The sequence below is a fragment of the Rhinatrema bivittatum genome, chromosome 9 (assembly GCF_901001135.1).
Source record: "Rhinatrema bivittatum chromosome 9, aRhiBiv1.1, whole genome shotgun sequence".
In the NCBI taxonomy this organism is placed as follows: Eukaryota; Metazoa; Chordata; class Amphibia; order Gymnophiona; family Rhinatrematidae; genus Rhinatrema; species Rhinatrema bivittatum.
Window position 1 is genome coordinate 199132767 of NC_042623.1, and position 17865 is coordinate 199150631.

General features: G+C 44.6%; 1 protein-coding gene across 1 annotated transcript in view; it reads right to left on the bottom strand.

Moving 5' to 3' along the window:
• The window catches only part of GK5 (glycerol kinase 5), a 105556-nt gene that overhangs the window by 73005 nt on the left and 14686 nt on the right, over positions 1 to 17865 (bottom strand). Inside the window, exons 2-4 of the mRNA XM_029616488.1 lie at positions 9806 to 9899; positions 7795 to 7870; positions 4035 to 4128 (exon numbers count right to left, since the gene is read on the bottom strand). Coding sequence (XP_029472348.1) covers positions 4035 to 4128; positions 7795 to 7870; positions 9806 to 9899 — 264 coding nt within the window. The remainder of the gene's footprint in view (positions 1 to 4034; positions 4129 to 7794; positions 7871 to 9805; positions 9900 to 17865) is intronic.

Here is a 17865-nt window from a genome sequence, read left to right on the forward strand (position 1 = left end):
TGAACTAGTATATAAAATTTAACAGGGACCGATTAAGTAGCTTAAATGGAAGGGTAAAGCTTAGAGGGAAAGGGGAGGGGGGGGGGGAGGGAGTTAGAGGAGATGCATCATGGGTAATGAAAGGCAGCTTGGATAAAGTTTAAAGTGCATGTAAGGTAGGTCGAAGGTGTTGAGATGAAACAAGAGGGATCATGTGTAGGCTTTAGTACACACATACATACACATTCATGCTCTTATATCCACCATAACCTCTTGCTCTCACAGACATTGACACACTCTCAGGCTCTAAGACACTCTCTATCCCTCCACACACAAACTCTTACTCCCCTGGATTTTCTCATACACACTCATGCTCTCACTCTCTCTGGCTCCCTCATATACACACACCCAGGCAAGCTCCATTTCATTTTCACACCACTCCCTCACCATACCCCAGGCATGCACACATTCATTCTAACACAGACAGGCACCTATTCTCATACACAGACACACCCCCAGGCAGGCACCCATTCATTCTCACACACACAGACCCCCCAGGCAGGCACCAATTCATTCTCACACACACCACACACAGGCAGGCACCTATTCTCACACATACAAACCCCAGGAAGACACCCATACATTCTCATACACAGACACACCCTCAGGCAGGTACCCATGCATTCACACACATACACCCCCAGGCAGACTCCCATTCATACACATGCACACACTAAAGGCAGAGACCCCCTCTCTTTCTTTTGCCAGCAACCTCAGAGCCTCTCTCATTCCTCTGCTGCCACTGTCACTGTCACGGCTATTGGGGAGGCGCTGATTGCTGCTACTGGCACTGAAGCCCATTCTGCTGCCTCCTCTGTGCAGGCCCCGTGGGTTTCCACTTCCTCCATGTTGATCTCGTACATTGTGAGATCCGCATAGAGAAAGTGCTACTCTTGCACATTCCCAAAGATTACATGTGCCAATCACTAAAAGTAATTTCTTTTTTACTTTTGCTGTCTGATCTTAGTTTTATAATCGGTTGGTCATAGGCTTTTTTGTTCCACCTTCCCTTGCTTATTTTTTTGCCAATTCCTTTTATATTGTCTTTTTTTCTATTTCTTTTCTCTCCATTTATCTTCTTCCCTCAAACACACAGTCAGGTTCTCATTCTCACATGCTTTCTCTCTCTCACATACACAAACAGGCTCTCACTGTCACATGCTCTCTCATACAATCTCTCTCTCTTGCAGATGCTGTCTGACTCACACACAAGCTCTCTCTCACTCCCACATGCTGTCTTGCTCAAGCACAGGCTTTCACTGTCACATGCTGTCTCTCTCACACACACACACAGAGGGTCTCACATGCCGTCTCTGCAAACATTCAGGTCCTCACTCCCACACATAGTCTCTCAACTCACTCTCACAAACGCATACATAAACACTCTACAGGCCCTCCACCTCTCTCTCACCTCTGGGCCTCCTCTTCATGGGTCACCGCAGGATGGGCTCTGCAGTGGCCCTGATTTTCTCGGGCCGCCTGCCACAAAATGAGATCCGCGGCGGCCCTGCTACCGGGCCTCTTCCTCTTCTCGGGCCGCTGCGACTTGGGATTCGCGGCGGCCCGTAAGCGCTGCTCCTCTTCTGCATGTGCTGATGCTCCTCCTCCTTCCTGCCCGCGCGGCTCCGGCAACATTTTCTTCCAGGGCCGCACGGGCAGGAAAGAGGAGTACCACCTGCAGGTTTGGACAAGACCTTTTTCTTCGGGCCGCAGTGACGCGAGCTCCACCACGGCCCTGCCGATCTTCCTGCTGTGTGTCCCCGCCGCACAGCACAGCAGTAGTTCACTGCTCAGCCGCAAGTGGGATGAGGTCCACTGGCGGCCGCATTTTCTCCCCCTGACCTCCCCTCGGTATACCATTGCTCGGCGCCCCAGGTCTAGTTCGCCTAGTGCTTCCACCGGCCCTGCATTTAGGACAGATAAAATTCTTTGCTTTCTGGCTTATCCCATGCTCTCTCCATGCAGTCCGCAGAAGTTGTGTCCACATGTCAGAAACACAGGATCCTCTACTTGCCTAAGCAATGAGCCAATTCGGGTGGGCTATGAGAGGTGACTGTGCAGAATAGCCTAGATGCAGCCTTCCTAGAATCCTCTACTGACCTAGTACCAACTAGGGTAACATTAAATTGTTTCCTGCAGCCCAGACAGGGAGAGAGATATTGTTTTTCGAAAAAATTGCCTGAACAAACATTTCTTTTTGTGGTCATAAAATGCAAGTTTTTCCTGATGTATCACAAGAAACGCAAAATTGAAGGAAGCATTTTCTTTCCTAAAAGGAGAAGGTATTGCTTTTAGGTGCCACCTTCTTTCTTAAATTTCCTTGCAAATGTTTAGTTTCCTTTGAGGATAGTAAATTTGTGTTTTTTGATCCTCTTCATTTAGAAACAGTTATTTTTGCTAAGTCTTGAAATATCATTGGGATATACCTAGGTGGATTAGATTGAATGATTAATCTTATACCCTTATTGCTTACAAAGTATTGTTTTTGTTGTTGCTTTATGTGCGTCTTCACTTGCTTAACGTGGACTTGAAAATAAGTGAATCGTATATTGATGTATGTATTCTGAGGATGAGATTTTTTCCTTTGTGAAGATGGATACTCTTGTATTTTTTTTTCCTTCTATGGAATTCAATAAATTCAATAAAACATATAACACACACATATTAAAAAAAAAAGAAATACAGGGTCATAAGACCATAAGAACATGCCATACTGGGTCAGACCAAGGGTCCATCAAGCCCAGCATCCTGTTTCCAACAGTGGCCAATCCAGGCTACAAGTACCTGGCAGGATCCCAAACACTTAGGGGCAGATTTTTAAAAAGTACGCCGGATTTTAAAATCCGGGGTCTGCGCGCGCCGAGCCACGCAGCCTGCCTCCATTCCCTCCGAGGCCACTCTGAAATCGGAGCGGCCTCGGAGGGAACTTTCTTTCCGGCGCCCCCCACCTTCCCTTTCCTTTCCCTAACTAACCCGCCCCCCCCCCCCGGCCTTAACTAATTCCCCCCCGGGCTGGAACCATGCCCACGGCCCCCGGAATGCCACCCTCCACCCCCCCGATGACGCGCCGGCCGCGACATGCCCCCCAGGAAAGCCCCGGGACTTATGCTCGTCCCGGGGCTTAGGCTCGGCGCGCGCAGGGGGCGGAAGGGGCAGTTTTTCGGGGGTTACTTGCGTATCTTACGCACGTACCGCTTTGAAAATCTGTCCCTAAGTCTATCCCATGCTACTGATGCCAGTAACAGCAGTGGCTATTCTCTAAGTCAGCTTGATTAATGGCAGTTAATGGACTTCTCTTCCAAGAACTTATCCAAACCTTTTTTAAACCCAGCTACACTAACTGCACTAACCACATCCTCTGGCAACAAATTCCACAGCTTATTTGTGCATTGAGTGAAAAAGAATTTTCTCCAATTAGTCTTAAATGTGCTACTTGCTAACTTCATGGAGTGCCCCCTAGTACTTCTATTATCCAAAAGTGTAAATAACCAAGTCACATCTACCCTTTCTAGACCTCTCATGATTTTAACCACCTCTATCATATCCCCCCTCAGCCGTCTCTTCTCCAAGCTGAGCAGCCCTAACCTCTTCAGCCTTTCCTCTTAGGGGAGCTATTCCATCCCCTTTATCATTTTGGTTGCTCTTCTCTGTACAAGAATCAACTTTAACTGCACAAGTATTTAAAGATGATTTTATTTTGCCTTTAAATCAATAAATTATAGTTTAAACATCCAGTTCCTGGTCCTGCCTGTTCTTTTGTAGCATCTCCCTCCCAGGTATGTCTCAAGTACCTATACCAATAAGATCACACACCATTGTCTGGGCCATAGATGAGGGTCTGTTCCCCCCCCCCCCCCCCCCCCCGGATCAGGAGTCAAACTTGGGATGGAGTCACCTAACCGGAGCAACCACGAAAGTTATAAACACCCTGGTTAAGGGTTACAAGTAGAATTCCTGTTTCCTTGTGTGTCAATTCAGCAAAATAAAAGTATTACCTTCAGTAGGAAAGAATCATTCCAGGATTTTACAATTTCTGTCGCTCTTAGGTCTTGCCAACTTATGAAGTTGTGAAAATAGTTACCAGTTTTTCTGCAAGAGAGCAATTAAAGAAGTTTCATCACTCTTAGAAACCTTCAGGGGCAAACAAACACTTTTGTTAAAATCTTGAGTAAGCAGGTACCTGCCATGCAAAAATCAAGGCATAAATTCCTAGAGTGACTAGGGCACCAAGTCAATGAGCACAACTTGCAAAGCTGAAAAAACAAAAAACATTCAATGCAACTGTGACCGAAAGGTTTCAGTAAACCATCCCAAGGGTCAAACAGAACGCACTTTCAGCAGGACCTAGAAGCACAGCTGGTGGAAGGAGGGGGAAGGGATGCTGGTGCTTGGAGGGCACAAATTTGCTAGCTTTCCAGGAACTGCAACTCAAGCCCAATAATTCAGTTGGCAAAGGAGCAGCAAACGGACACACTGGGACCATAATCGCCTCATGATGTACTCAGCAGACATTGTTCTCCGCCAACACAGGAAAAACTTCCACCTGGCTATGAAGGGAAAGTATGACCTGAATGGAGACCATCAACAGGGATCTACACAAGCCATTGCATGACTGTCCATTAGCTTACTGGTAGCTGAGGCCAGAAGAGTTAACAGATGGAGGAGAATACCAGAAATTATTAGTGAACCAAAATCTCTCTCCTCAATTGTACATTGTGCATATATTTGAAAAGCTAACATAAAATCAACATGACTAATTTATTCGTCCATACTAGTTATTTGGAAGCCATGACATATTTCTTGGTGGAATCCAAAATATCCCTGGCATATAGAGAAGGTAGGGGACCCAAGCCATCAATGGAAAGCCAAACAATACGACGAATGGCCAAGAGTAAAATGTCCAAGATATCTTGCACTTAAACATTTAAGTCAATTTTTATTAAACTTCAAAAAGATGACAAAATTTATGATCCACTTCTCATGGTCCTCTGACATGGACCAAGTTTTGATTAGCTGCATTGGCTTATCTGGAAGAATGCCCCCCTTAGTGTAACACTGGCAGCACTGCGTATGTCTGTCAAGGAGAGCGCGGGGGAGGGGGGCAGAGGCCGCGAGGCGCCCTCAAGACAAATAAAAGTCCCTGAAGCAGCGAATCCCCCCGCGAGCCCGGGATGAACGTCCCCGAGCCGCGTCCCTGCGTCCGCTGAGGAAAGCGCCCCCCCCCCCCCATGCTGTCCATCTAGTAATGGTCTTAATGTTTAAGGCCCTCAGAGGGCAGGGAGCTGATCATTTGCAAACGCTTTTGAAAGCTTCTGTCCCTGAGAGACATCGTCAGCAGCTGATGGAGCCTTCCTACAACTTCCATCCTAGAGGGAAAGTGAATGGTGGCCGTGGCGAGAGGGTGTTTTCCGTAGCAGGTCCCGAGTTACTTGGCATTTAGGAGGAAAGTAGATTCCTCGATGTTTTCACATGAGAGGGAAGAAAAACAGCTGGAGTTATCCATAGATGCTCTCATCAACCAAGTGGCCGATCTGAAGAACTCGCTAGCTAGCTTCATCTACAAATTGGAGAATGAATATGAACGTCTTGCATGGCCCTCTGTGCTTGACAGCTTTGCACTGCTTTCTGGACAACTGAACACTCTGAACAAAGTACTGAAGAATGAGAAAACGCCACTGTTACGCAATCAGGTGCTCATCCCGCTGATACTGACTCCGGAGCGTGACGACGAAATCCTGGTGAGGGGCATGACATTCACTTTAAAGGGGGCATTTCTAGCCTGTGTGGGCAGGGGCCTCCCATGGGGCAATACCATGACAAGAGTCCTAACAAAGTTACTAGCCAGGTAGACTTGGAGAATGGCACCATTTATCCTTGGGAATTGGCAGTGTACATCAAGACCCCCTTCAAAGACCAGATCCAGGCATTTAGCCTGCTCCACCTTAAGGCACAGCTCTGGAGGGAATCCTTTTCCCAGGCTGCTTCCCTGAGCTGGGGATTAAGAGAGTGATTTTGTTGCAAGATATGGTGACTTTTTCAACCAAATGGAGATTTTACAACTGTGGATGCGACAGGGAATAATTTAGCTACAAATCTAGCGACTTCTCACAGGTGTAACATTTCTATCTGGTTCCTGTAGAAGCAGGAAAGTGAAAGATAGACCCCCATTCCTGCTGGTTCTGTCTCCCTCCGCCCCGCAGAGGCTGCTGCAATTTCAAAGAACAAATCACAGCCAGCAACATTAAATACATAAAGCAGGAGCTGCAACTTTATCACCTTAAGATAGACTGACAGCAGCAGACAAACAGAAAACAAGGAGACAGCTATGTTTTATCATCAGTAGCAGCAGCACCAACCGTCTGGAACAACATGCTCCCAGAGCTTAGACAAGAACCTTGCACGCAGACATTCAGAAAGAAACTCAAGACATGGCTATTTCTACAAGCCTTCCCTGATCTATGACATCCCCTACTGCTACAACTAGGTATATGATACCATGTATAGTTGATTACAATCAGTCCTGAATACTAGTGTTTATTATAACCTTATGTATATATATCTTTTATTATTTATGTCTGAGACTAAATATTACCTATTTCTATGCTAGCCATTACTCTGGCTTTTCCTCCTCACAGTTTAAGTGCCCCTGTTTATTGTAACTTTTCACTCTCTTCTTCTCTCCTAGCCTATTGTTCAAGTTGTTGTTAATGTTATTGCACCACTGTTTATTGTAAACCGATACGATATGATTGGTATCATGAGTGTCGGTATAAAAAAGCCCCTAAATAAAATAAAAAGTCACGCTATCGAAATATTAAGTAGTCAAAACAGCATGTTCTCTCAACTCCACTTCTGCGTCCTTGAAGTATGTCTACCCTCTACCCGTGGTGGTGATTTTTCATGTTCCCTAATCCAACATGAGAAAAATAGATACATACTCTGAACACTGTGACCCCTAATGAGCTTAATACTAATATTGAATGGGCAGTCTTTTTCTAATTCTATGTCTGCATTAACATTCTATGTTTGTATTTATATTTATGGCTGGTTTCTTGGAACCTGCCGCTACTATGTGATCAGTTTTCTTTAATTCAACGTTACGTCAGGGTATGATACTTCAGTTACAATCTGCTATCCTCCCCTTTGATTTTGATTGACCGTATATAATCACGCAATCCAACACTTTGGCATGCTCTCTCCACTAACGACCTATTAAGTTACATTGTACTGGAAGTTCATGTGCCATTCAATTGTACTGAAAAGTTTTTGAGCGTCTGGTAAGTGCTGTATTCGTATTTGTCAACTTCTTTGATAGGTTGTGTTCAGTTTTCTCTGTTCTTTCCTAATACTTCTAAGATAGCTGTATATTTGTTCTATTATAGACTGAGTTCCCTCCCAACACAGCTAATCAAAACAGTCCTTACCTGGGGACCATGAGGAGTGGATTATAAATTTGTGTCAGGTGACATCTTTTGAGGTTTAATAAAAATAGACTTGAATGCTTAAGTGAAAGATCTCTTGGACATTTTATTATGGATCACTCCTCGCATTGCTTGGGAATCCAAAATATACCATCTTCATTGGGATTTTGTTTTTAAGAGACATACAAATATCAGAAACTGGGAGTTCAAAATAAATGAGTCTCACAGGAGACGTCAACTAGACTACTGTATATAGTGATCCATTTGTTTGGTCTTTCCACACAACCCTTAGCATTGACTTCACTACTACAGGTAAACTTAAGCTCATACTTACTTGTCCCATGTAATGAATGTTGCTCTTTGGGTTGAAATACCAAGACCAACAATTTGATTCATCTGTACTCCCGCAGCTAAAGAGAGAGAATAATTAACAAGTGCACTGTTGTAATCTCAGTGAGGTCAATGAAATCATGAAATTGTAAAGTCTACTTAAAAAGATCGACTGTTTCACACAGCTCAGGGCTTGCTTGAGTAATCAGTCGGTATCTAAGAATGACCTTAGAACGACAGCTACATATACCAAGATGAGTTTTAAATCAGCCCAAAAGATTTAGCTGTGCAGAACGTCCTTAGCCAAAAGATGCACATTAACTGAGGCATGAGTCATATATTCAAAGCAGGCAAAATGCCTCATTTTAGCAATGTGAGTTAATGAGTGCATGAATAAGGAGAAGACATGCAGAACCCCAGCTCCAAGGAGATTCATCACATTAAGCTTTATAAAAGTGAGACTAACCTCTGCATCATCTCTACCAAAGAACAACCCCCTCCCTCCTCCGAAGGATGAAGTCCCCTGGAGGATTATTTTTCATGTTTATGAATACGTGTGCGTGTTTGCCTAACCGGTCTCCAGGCACAGCACACGGGGATCTATTATAACCATGCGTTATCAAAGCGCACCTCTCACCTTACCCTCATCTTTCTGCTGGCTACTGGCACAACAGAGAAAAACATTACAGAAATACAAATTTGGATTTAAGTGGATATAAAAAAAACACAAAACATATGCACCCTGTTACAAAGCAATCACAACGCTGTTTATTACAAACAAAGAATTATTTAAATATGTCTTTATTAAAAAATTCTTTATCATTGCTTTTAAAGAAATAAACCACTTTTCTAATATATAGAACTAGCAGTATCAAGACAGCCGTTCTCTTCCAAAACTGAACATACATATAGCTTTGAGAAGCTCACACACAAACCCTACAGAGCTGCCTACACTGGTTCCAATTTTAAAAGGGTTTAAAAAAACAAAAAACAAAACAAACACAAAATACAGGAAATTAGGATTCATGAAAAATTGCCCGTTGTGGAGATGCATCGAGAAAGTTTAGGCAGGGTATAATTTGTATGTGTGTGTGTGGGGGCGGCTTATTTTCAGGCTTAAGAATCAGAGCAGCAGGTATGTTCTGCTCCAGCTCCTCAGGGGAGGGGCTTGAGCCTGGAGAGCACAGAGAAGATGACGGCCATTCCGGGCCCTATTCCTGCCCCTTTCCTCCTGTTCTCCACCCTCATCTGCTTCTGCTCCTGTACTGCAGGGAACAGATATTGGGGGGGGGGGGGGGGTGAGAATGAGAACCACTGGGGGTTTCATGGGGGTCCAGCATTACCAAGAGGGAAAGGGGTCCATTCTCTCTACCCAAGTAACTGTCCGTCCCCAGCTCCCACCAGTGCTCAAGCATGTTAAGTGTGTGGAGAGTGCATTTCGATGGGTGTGTCTGAAAGATAGGGTGGATGTTTTGGAGATAATTTGTACATCCAGGCCTGGTCCTGGCCCCTTTGCACCAGTCCATCCTGGCTCTAGCCCTGTTCCACTTCCTTTTTCCCTACAAATTAAGCTATTGAGTTTAGGGTCCTCCTAGGTGCAGGTGATGGCTGCATAATATCTGGAGCAACTCTGCTGGAGAGCCTAAGAAACGGTCTCTTACCCAAGGCACATATGGGAGCACGAATCAGGGACAACTGTCGTGCGCTCAATGGCGCCGGAGGTACTTTCAAGGTCTGCACAAAAGTTTGGAGCTCTTTACATATGAAAGTAAAATGGCAGGATTAAGATTTCACGGTAAAAGGACTGCCAACCTGAGGCTCTATCATTCTGCTTGGAAAGTGCTCTCGCCCTTACGTATCTATTCTTGCAAATTACACGTCGAGTACTCTTTTCCCCATAACAGCCAAAAATATTTAAACGGTAGCAGATTGACTGAAAATGAAGTTCTTTGCATAAATTTGGAATAAAATAAGCACTGCATGTACTTCTGTGATAAAAAAAGGGTTAAGATTACCTTGAACCGCTTCTTTTATTACTGACACAAACTGACTCCACAGCACATCAGGGTCAATTTCAACCCAGCCATGATGGGGGTAAAGGGCATCCACCTGTTTACAGAAATAGAAATTAACGTTAACATGGATTATAAATGAAGAAACTGGGTATAAATAGCACTGCTTTAAGAGCCGACTGTGGGAAACAAATATCTGTCCCCTTTATAGTATTCTGAATGAAAAATGCTGCTAAACCGGTGCAGTGCACCTGAAGATAAAGCAGAAGTGTAGACACAGTGTACGCAGGGCGGCTTCTGCTTCACAAGTATTGCATAACACAAGCAGATTGTGACAGAGTGTACAGACAACGCCTTCATCCTACCTTAAGGAGCCTGGGCTCTAGCTTTTAACCCAGGCCTCCTTAAGGGATTCTGGGTGAAGGAAGGTTCCCTACTATAAGGAGGCCCAGGTCTAGAGAGCTTGGAGAGGCCCCAGGGAGCTGGTAGGACCTCACGAGACCCCTGGATGGAGTAACTTTACCTGTTAGCTTTGCCTGACATAAGGTGAGCTATTATTTTGGTTTCTATATACTTGCAGTGGAATTAAGTTGATCCAATTTTATTGTGTTCCTGAACTATTCCTGAGGCCACAGCAGGCCCAAATACGCTACACAGATTAAAATCAGTAATTGACGGGGAAAAAAAAACAAAACACCAAACTATGAGGCCTACATACTAAGTATTTCCCTCCCCTTTTATTACAACATGCCCAATGCCCGGCATTCACGCTTGCTGCAATGCGGCATAATTCCAGTGCACCACTTTTGGCAAACTCCTAAATTTTGCTCACTAGAAACCTCTAGGTTCACTGTCTACCCAACAGCGTGGGTCAATGGAGACTCCATGGCCTCGTTCCCATGGAGGCATTCGAGATGTAATGCCAGAGCTATTTCAGTCTGAAAACCAGTGGCTTTTCCAGAGACCTTCCTGAGAACGACCACCATGGCAGGAGGCTTGTGCACAGACACTGCCTCAAAAGGTGCGATCAAATCTTATGAACAAAGGAGCTCCTGATCAGGGATGGAAGCTTATGTTTTAATGAAAAAAAAAACTGTTAACAGTCACAAAATTATTAGTTATTTTGTATAAAAGGCAAAAAAAAAAAAAAAAATCAATGAATGTTATTAGTTTACATCTAAGAACACTTCTGATAAAAGCTTCTGGCTGGCTACTATGATAAACATAAAAAAGCCGATGGGAGGAGCTGGTTACAAGTTTGGGATCTGGAAGGAAACGTTACAAATTTTGTTTCAGCAACCAAAATGCAACAATTGCTCAAAAAAAGTATAAATTACAAACAGTTACCCAGAGCCTCTCCCTCATTGCACTGAAAACTGTCTAAACAGCATTTCTGTACCTTTTCAGGCCCAAGGGGGACCCCCCTGCATTAACAAAAACGTCGTGTGGCGCCCCAGCCTTCCCAGGGTAAGCGGTGGGGCCATGAGAGAGATCCCTTTGGCTTTAAAAAAAAAAAAAAGAGCTAGGATGGGGGCTATTAATGTTTCCAAGCTCTCTTCCAAATTTTAAATTTAAGAGCGAGGAGGAGCAGACACACAAACAGGTCACAGTGGATCCACTCTTTGTACACAAGAAGGCAGAAGCTCACGTAGTGTGAGCAGCCGGTTTGGACAGCTACTTTGGTGGCTGCCCAACGCTCAGAGCGAGTCGCAGCCGGTGCTCAGTGCATGCCGTCCCCATTTCACTCAACGGGAGGGGAAAAAGACAGAAGCAGGAAGGACACAAAGGAGGAGGTGGTGCTGGGTGGCAGTACTCGCGCTAGAGGAAGCGAGGCCTAGCTCTCTGTGCCCTGCACGCTGCCCATGAGTTACCATTCCCTGGGGATCAAGCTGTAGCCAAGAAGAGTCGTCCTTCTGTTTACACGTATAATCAGAAGGGAGCTCCTACATATTTAAAATAATCACTACTGGTTAGTCGTTGGGAGGTGCCGAGAGCCGAACCAAAGATGCTGGCCTAGATCTGAGCAGGCAGCAGTGGTGACTTTTCCGTGGTGCAGATGATCAGGTCTGAAAGCACAGCAGTGAGCCGTGGCACGCTGCTCTAACATCTTCTCAAACAGGCACGACATACAAAAGAATGTGTCCCTGCGGGAAAAACTGGTCGCGTTTTACCTCTAGTCCAAGGCATACAGCACTACAGCGTGGCACGGTCTACATAAATACAGCCAAAAATAGGTAACTCACATTTTCTTTTTTTTTTTTTATTTTTAAACAAGTCTGAAAAGTAACAGGTTATAGTGTAATAATTAGGTATGTTTCTTCTTCCTGTGCTATTCATTAGACATAGGCGTGAATATGTAAGGGAATCACAATACAGTCACACTAACTCTTCCCCCAAACAGAATATCAGTGTTTAAATCACAATCACAGCCATCATATTAGGCACTACTGGTACAGTGACCTTCCTTGCCTTATGTATAATTGTATAGCATAGAGAGAAACTATTTGTATATGTTTTTTTCAATTTTATATAAAACTTAAGCGTGCAACCAATTCAATGTTAATGTCACTAACCGGGCGCAAAACGCTGACGTGGAGTATATGAAAGAGGATTGCTTCACTCCAATTCAATACCCCTGATGCAGAAACTAAGAGTTTCTAAACGTGGACCGCGTTGGGACTTGCATTGAATTGGTTGCACACGTAAGATTATTTTTTTATATGTTTTTTTTCATTGCATATAAAACTCTCTCTCTGTGCTATATGATTACACGTAAGGCAAGGAAGGTCACTGTAACCAGTAGTGCCTAATACAATGGCTGTGATCATCAAACGGTATGGTTTCATATCACAAACAGGATACAGAGAAGTCGCACGAAGACCCGAGTTTTGCAGTTCAAAAACACGGACTTTGTTGAAATGGGGGGGAAGTACCTGGAGGAAGAACAAGAGATGTGGAACAACAGTGGACCAAACTAAAAGGAGCAATTACCAAGGCAACTAATCTATATGTTAGAAAAGTAAAGAAAAACGAAACCTATCTGGTTCTCAAAGGAGGTGGCTGACAAAATAAAGGCTAAAAGAACAGCGTTCAAGAAATATAAAGGATCCCGAAGGGAGGATCACAAGGAAGAGTATCTGGTGGAACTGAGGGAGAAGAAGAAAGTAATCAAGACAGCAAAATGTCAAGCGGAAGAAAGGACTGCCAAAGAAGTAAAGCGAGATAACAAAACATTTTTCAGATACATCACAGAAAGGAGAAAAGTTTAAAATGGTATAGTGAAATTGAAAAAGGATCAATGTGTGGAGAGAAGCGAAGAAATGGCTGGAAACTACAGGCTGGTTAGCCTCATCTCGGTGGTGGAAAAAGTAATGGAGTCACTGTTGAAAGAGAGAATAGTGAACTATCTACAGTCGGAAGAATTGCTGGACCAAAGGCAGCATGGATTCACCAGGGGAAGGTCCTGTCAGACAAATCTGATTGACTTTTTTGATTGGGTGACTAGGGAACTGGATAGAGGAAGAGCGCTCAATGTCATCTACTTGGACTTCAGCAAAGCTTTTGATATGGTCCTGCACAGGAGACTGGTGAATAAAACGAGAAGTTTGGGAGTGAGTGCCAAGGTGGTGGCCTGGATAGCAAACTGGTTAAAGGACAGAAGACAATGTGTGATGGTAAATGGAACTTACTCTGAAGAAAGAGCGGTGTTAAGTGGAGTGCCGCAAGGATCGGTGTTGGGACCAGTCCTGTTCAATATTTGTGAGCAACATTGCGGACGGGATAGAAGGTAAAGTTTTTCTATTTGCGGATGATATTAAGATCTGCAACAGAGTGGACACGCCAGAAGGAGTTGAGAGAATGAGACGGGATTTAAGGAAGCTGGAAGAGTGGTCGAAGATATGGCAGCTGAGATTCAATGCCAAGAAGTGCAGAGTCATGCATATGGGGTGTGGAAATCTGAAAAAACTGTATTTGATGGGGGGTTAAGGGCTGATGTGCATGGAGCAAGAGAGAGACCTTGGGGTGATAATGTCTAACGATCTAAAGTTGGTGAAACAATGTGACAAGGCAATAGCTAAAGCCAGAAGAATGCTGGGCTGTATAGAGAGAGGAATATCTAGTAAGAGAAAGGAAGTGATGATCCACTTGTACAGGGCCTTGGTGAGGCCTCACCTGGAGTATTGTGCTCAGTTCTGGAGACTGTATCTCCAAAGGGACAGAGACAGGATGGAGGCAGTCCAGAGAAGGGCGACCAAAAAGGTGGATGGTCTTCATAAAATGACTTATGAGGAGAGATTGAAGAACTTAAATATGTATACCCTGGAGGAGAGGAGGAGCAGGGGTGATATGATACAGACTTTCAGATACTTGAAAGGTTTTAATGATCTATGGTCAAGAACAAACGTTTTCCATTGGGAAAAAAAAAAAAAATCAGTAGAACCAGGGGTCACAATTTGAAACTCCAGGGAGGAAGACTCAGAACTAATTCTTCACAGAGAGGGTGGTAGATGCCTGGAATGCTCTTCCAGAGGAAGTGGTGAAGACAAACTGTGAAGGATTTCAAAGGGGCATGGGATAAACACTGTGGATCCATAAAGGCTAGAAGATGGGAATGAAGAGTAGAGCCATGGGGGTGGCTTGCTGGAATGGAGGCTACTACCTGGCCTTCACACGGTTAATGCAACTCCAACATTGCTCTCTGCTTCAACGGCAAGGGGAAATGTGGAAAAGAGGATTTGCATTCAGACAACCACCAACAAGGACTGAACTACACAGTCTGGGTAAACAAATAAGTGTGGGGTTAGCTTGCTTATTGCGGTGGTTACTACCCTAAACCAATTAAGCCTGATACATCACTTTGAATGCATATACAGCGTTGCTCTCTGCTTCAACGGCAGGGGGAAATGTGGAAAAGAGGATTTACATTCAGACAACATCCAACAAAGCGTGAATCTGTGCAGTCTGGGTAAACAAGCATTGGGGTAACTTGCTTGATGTGGCGGTTACAACCCTTAACCATTAAGCCTTATATTCACCTTTGATGCATCTCCAACATTACTCTCTGCATCAATGGCAGGAAATTTGAATCAAACAGTTACCAACAAGGGCCCTGAACTTGGTGGTTGGTGAAACAGATAAGTATGGGAAAACAAGTGTGGAAGCTTGCTGGGCAGACTGGATGGGCCGATTTGGTCTTTTTCTGCCGTCATTTCTATGTTTCTATTTAAACACATTGATATTCTCTTTGGGGGAATAGTTAGTATGACTTTCTTCTTCTTGTATGCCACACCTCATTCTATTCCTTCTCTCCTCCCTCCCCCCCAAATCCTGGAAGCTTTGAACCATCTACTTATTGCCCCCAATCCATTCCCTCCCCTCTCTCTCTCGTGCTGGAAGAAAACCGTGGCTGTGCGGGCCAGTACTAGGAATACTAGCACAACCACTAAGGGTCGGGCTGCAAGATTTGAAAAGACTTGGTGATGGTGGGATGGGCTCTGCCGGTTGCCCCAGCAACAGCCTCCCCCCACCCTGTTTCACCAACACATTTAATGGGGGCCACCAATTTGGCAGGAGTTCTCCCACATCAGAAGACGACCTATCTACCCACTAACCTACCGCGAGATGCTTCAGGAGAGGACCTCCCACAACCTGCGGCCATGTGTACACAGACAACGAGAGCAATAAGGCAGGCAATATCAGAGTATTTGCTTTGAGACAAAGCCGGCGGGGCACTTTTTAGCTGCGGATTTTGCACCTAGTGTTAAAGAGAAGGTATGCATCTACTTTTGCAGTTGCTAAGAAGAGTGTCCCTGGAATTTGCACGGGTAGTTTTTCTATGGAAAGTAGCAGGCGTAAGTGTGAAAGTATGAGCCACACCCAATTTTCCTACCCATAGAAACCTCCGCCCTGTTCCTCGGATGCATAGTGCAGAGCCACGTCAGATCTCCTCGACAACATAAAAATTCCAAATGCCTGCATGAATGACCATCGTCTTTCCCCAGAGAGCCCTGCATGGCTTTCAGCGCTTCAACCACCACCGACGTGAGGACCCGCTACTGCTAACGTCTAAGCCTCCCCTTTCTGCCAAGTCACAAACGTAAATTCCTATTATGCACATGAATGGCTTTCAAAATCTGTCCTCCAATTAAACGCACCTAAAAAAGGGTTGGCTGACATTTCTTTAAATTATTGGACCACAATCAGAGGGTAAAACAGTTCTAAAATTATCTAAAAAAATGTTTAAAAAATGGCAAGTCATAAGCAGCAGTCGTGTAACTGTTAAAGCGGCTATGGATCTTGGGTCCCCACCAATCGAAGGAAGCCGACCCCGGCTTTCTAAGTTGCACGATTAATATTATTGAAGGAACCAGGAAGTGTAAAGAAAACAGGTCCGGGGAGGGGCCTGGCTGGGATTAACAGGTACAGCTGCCTGAGCCCTGCATGCTCAGGGTGTCACATGCAGCTTTTTAAAAAGAGCAAGTCATCCTAGAATTACTAAAAACATAAGAAATTGCCATGCTGGGTCAGACCAAGGGTCCATCAAGCCCAGCATCCTGTTTCCAATAGAAGCCAAACCAGGCCACAAGAACCTGGCAATTACCCAAACACTAAGAAGATCTCATGCTACTGATGCAATTAATAGCAGTGGCTATTCCCTGAGTAAACTTGATTAACAGCCGTTAATGGATTTCTTCTCCATGCACTTATCCAAACCTTTTTTGAACCCAGCTACACTAACTGCACTAACCACATCCTCTGGCAGCAAATTCCAGAGCTTTATTGTGCATTGAGTGAAAAAGAATTTTCTCCAATTAGTCTTAAATGTGCTATTCTTCACCCTGCTGCGTAACTTCCAGATGGGCTGCTAAATGCCTGAAAATATATCAACCAGCAAGGGCCCTCTAACCATCCTTGTGGCCTTCCCAGAACAGCTGCAGAATCTCACTACGGCCTCCAAAACGGCCCACGAATGGGCAGAAAGGAGGAAATATACATTTACGGTCAAGCTTTGGATTTTTTTTTTCCACTTTTCACAGAGTAAAACCTAGAAAAAGGTAGGGCGAGGAAGAAGCGAGATAGCAACAATCTTGAGATTCCCGTAATGCATTGCCACATAAGGGCGCAAAAATATTTTGAAAACCTAGGCACCAGCCAAAGGTTTAAGGGGCCATGGAGAAGTTTTTCCGTGTTACGTCTTCGTTCATTTTTAAGACCCAATACAATACGACGAGCGGCTTGTCAGATCGCAAAAAACAAACTTTTGAAACGCTGAACCTAACAACCCAACATGGTGTGGGAATAGACTTTGGGGAGATATTAGACTATTATACTTTGAAAACTTGGGGTGTGCTCTCCGAGGGCACAGGAGGGGAGCAAGGTTTGTACGTTTGCCATAATAAAATGGGAGAACAGCATTTTATCTAGATTTAATTCAAGTCCCAATGTATTTATCTGTTTCACTGACTTTTTTTTTTTCGTGTTTTGTCTACATCTCAGATTTCCAGTTTCATTTTGTTTTTCTTGCTTTTTTTTTTTGGTTTTGTTATTCTTGGATTTTGCTTTGTTGGGGCTATTTGGTGACTTTTCATTTATTTTCTTTCCTCCAGCCTCTCTGCAGAGCTGCTAGCGAACAGGCCCAACCTGCTGCAGCTCCACCTGTGCCTGGAGCCGGCTCGCTAGTGGCGGCTGCTCCTCCCGGGCTGCAGTAGCAATCAGCAGAGGCTCTCTTCTAGTGCAGGGTCACCCAACGCAGCTGCAGCTCTCTTCTGCCCAAGTTTGCCCCTGTAGCAGAAAGCTCCTACTAGACTGGTCCAGGGGGGGCAGGTACTAATTTTTAGACAACCAAGGCCAGAAGCAGAACTATCACAAGAAGATAAATGCCATTCTGTATCAGACCAAAGGGCCAGCAAGCCTACAGGCTGATACAATAAATACAAGTGCTCAGTGTGGAGCGCCTGCTTTCCTAACGTGTGCCCAGCCACCTCTCCCCGGCTCAGGATACAATATTTAAATGAGGGATCACGCTCAGGACAACTGCGTGCCCCTAGTGCCTCCTTGGCAGC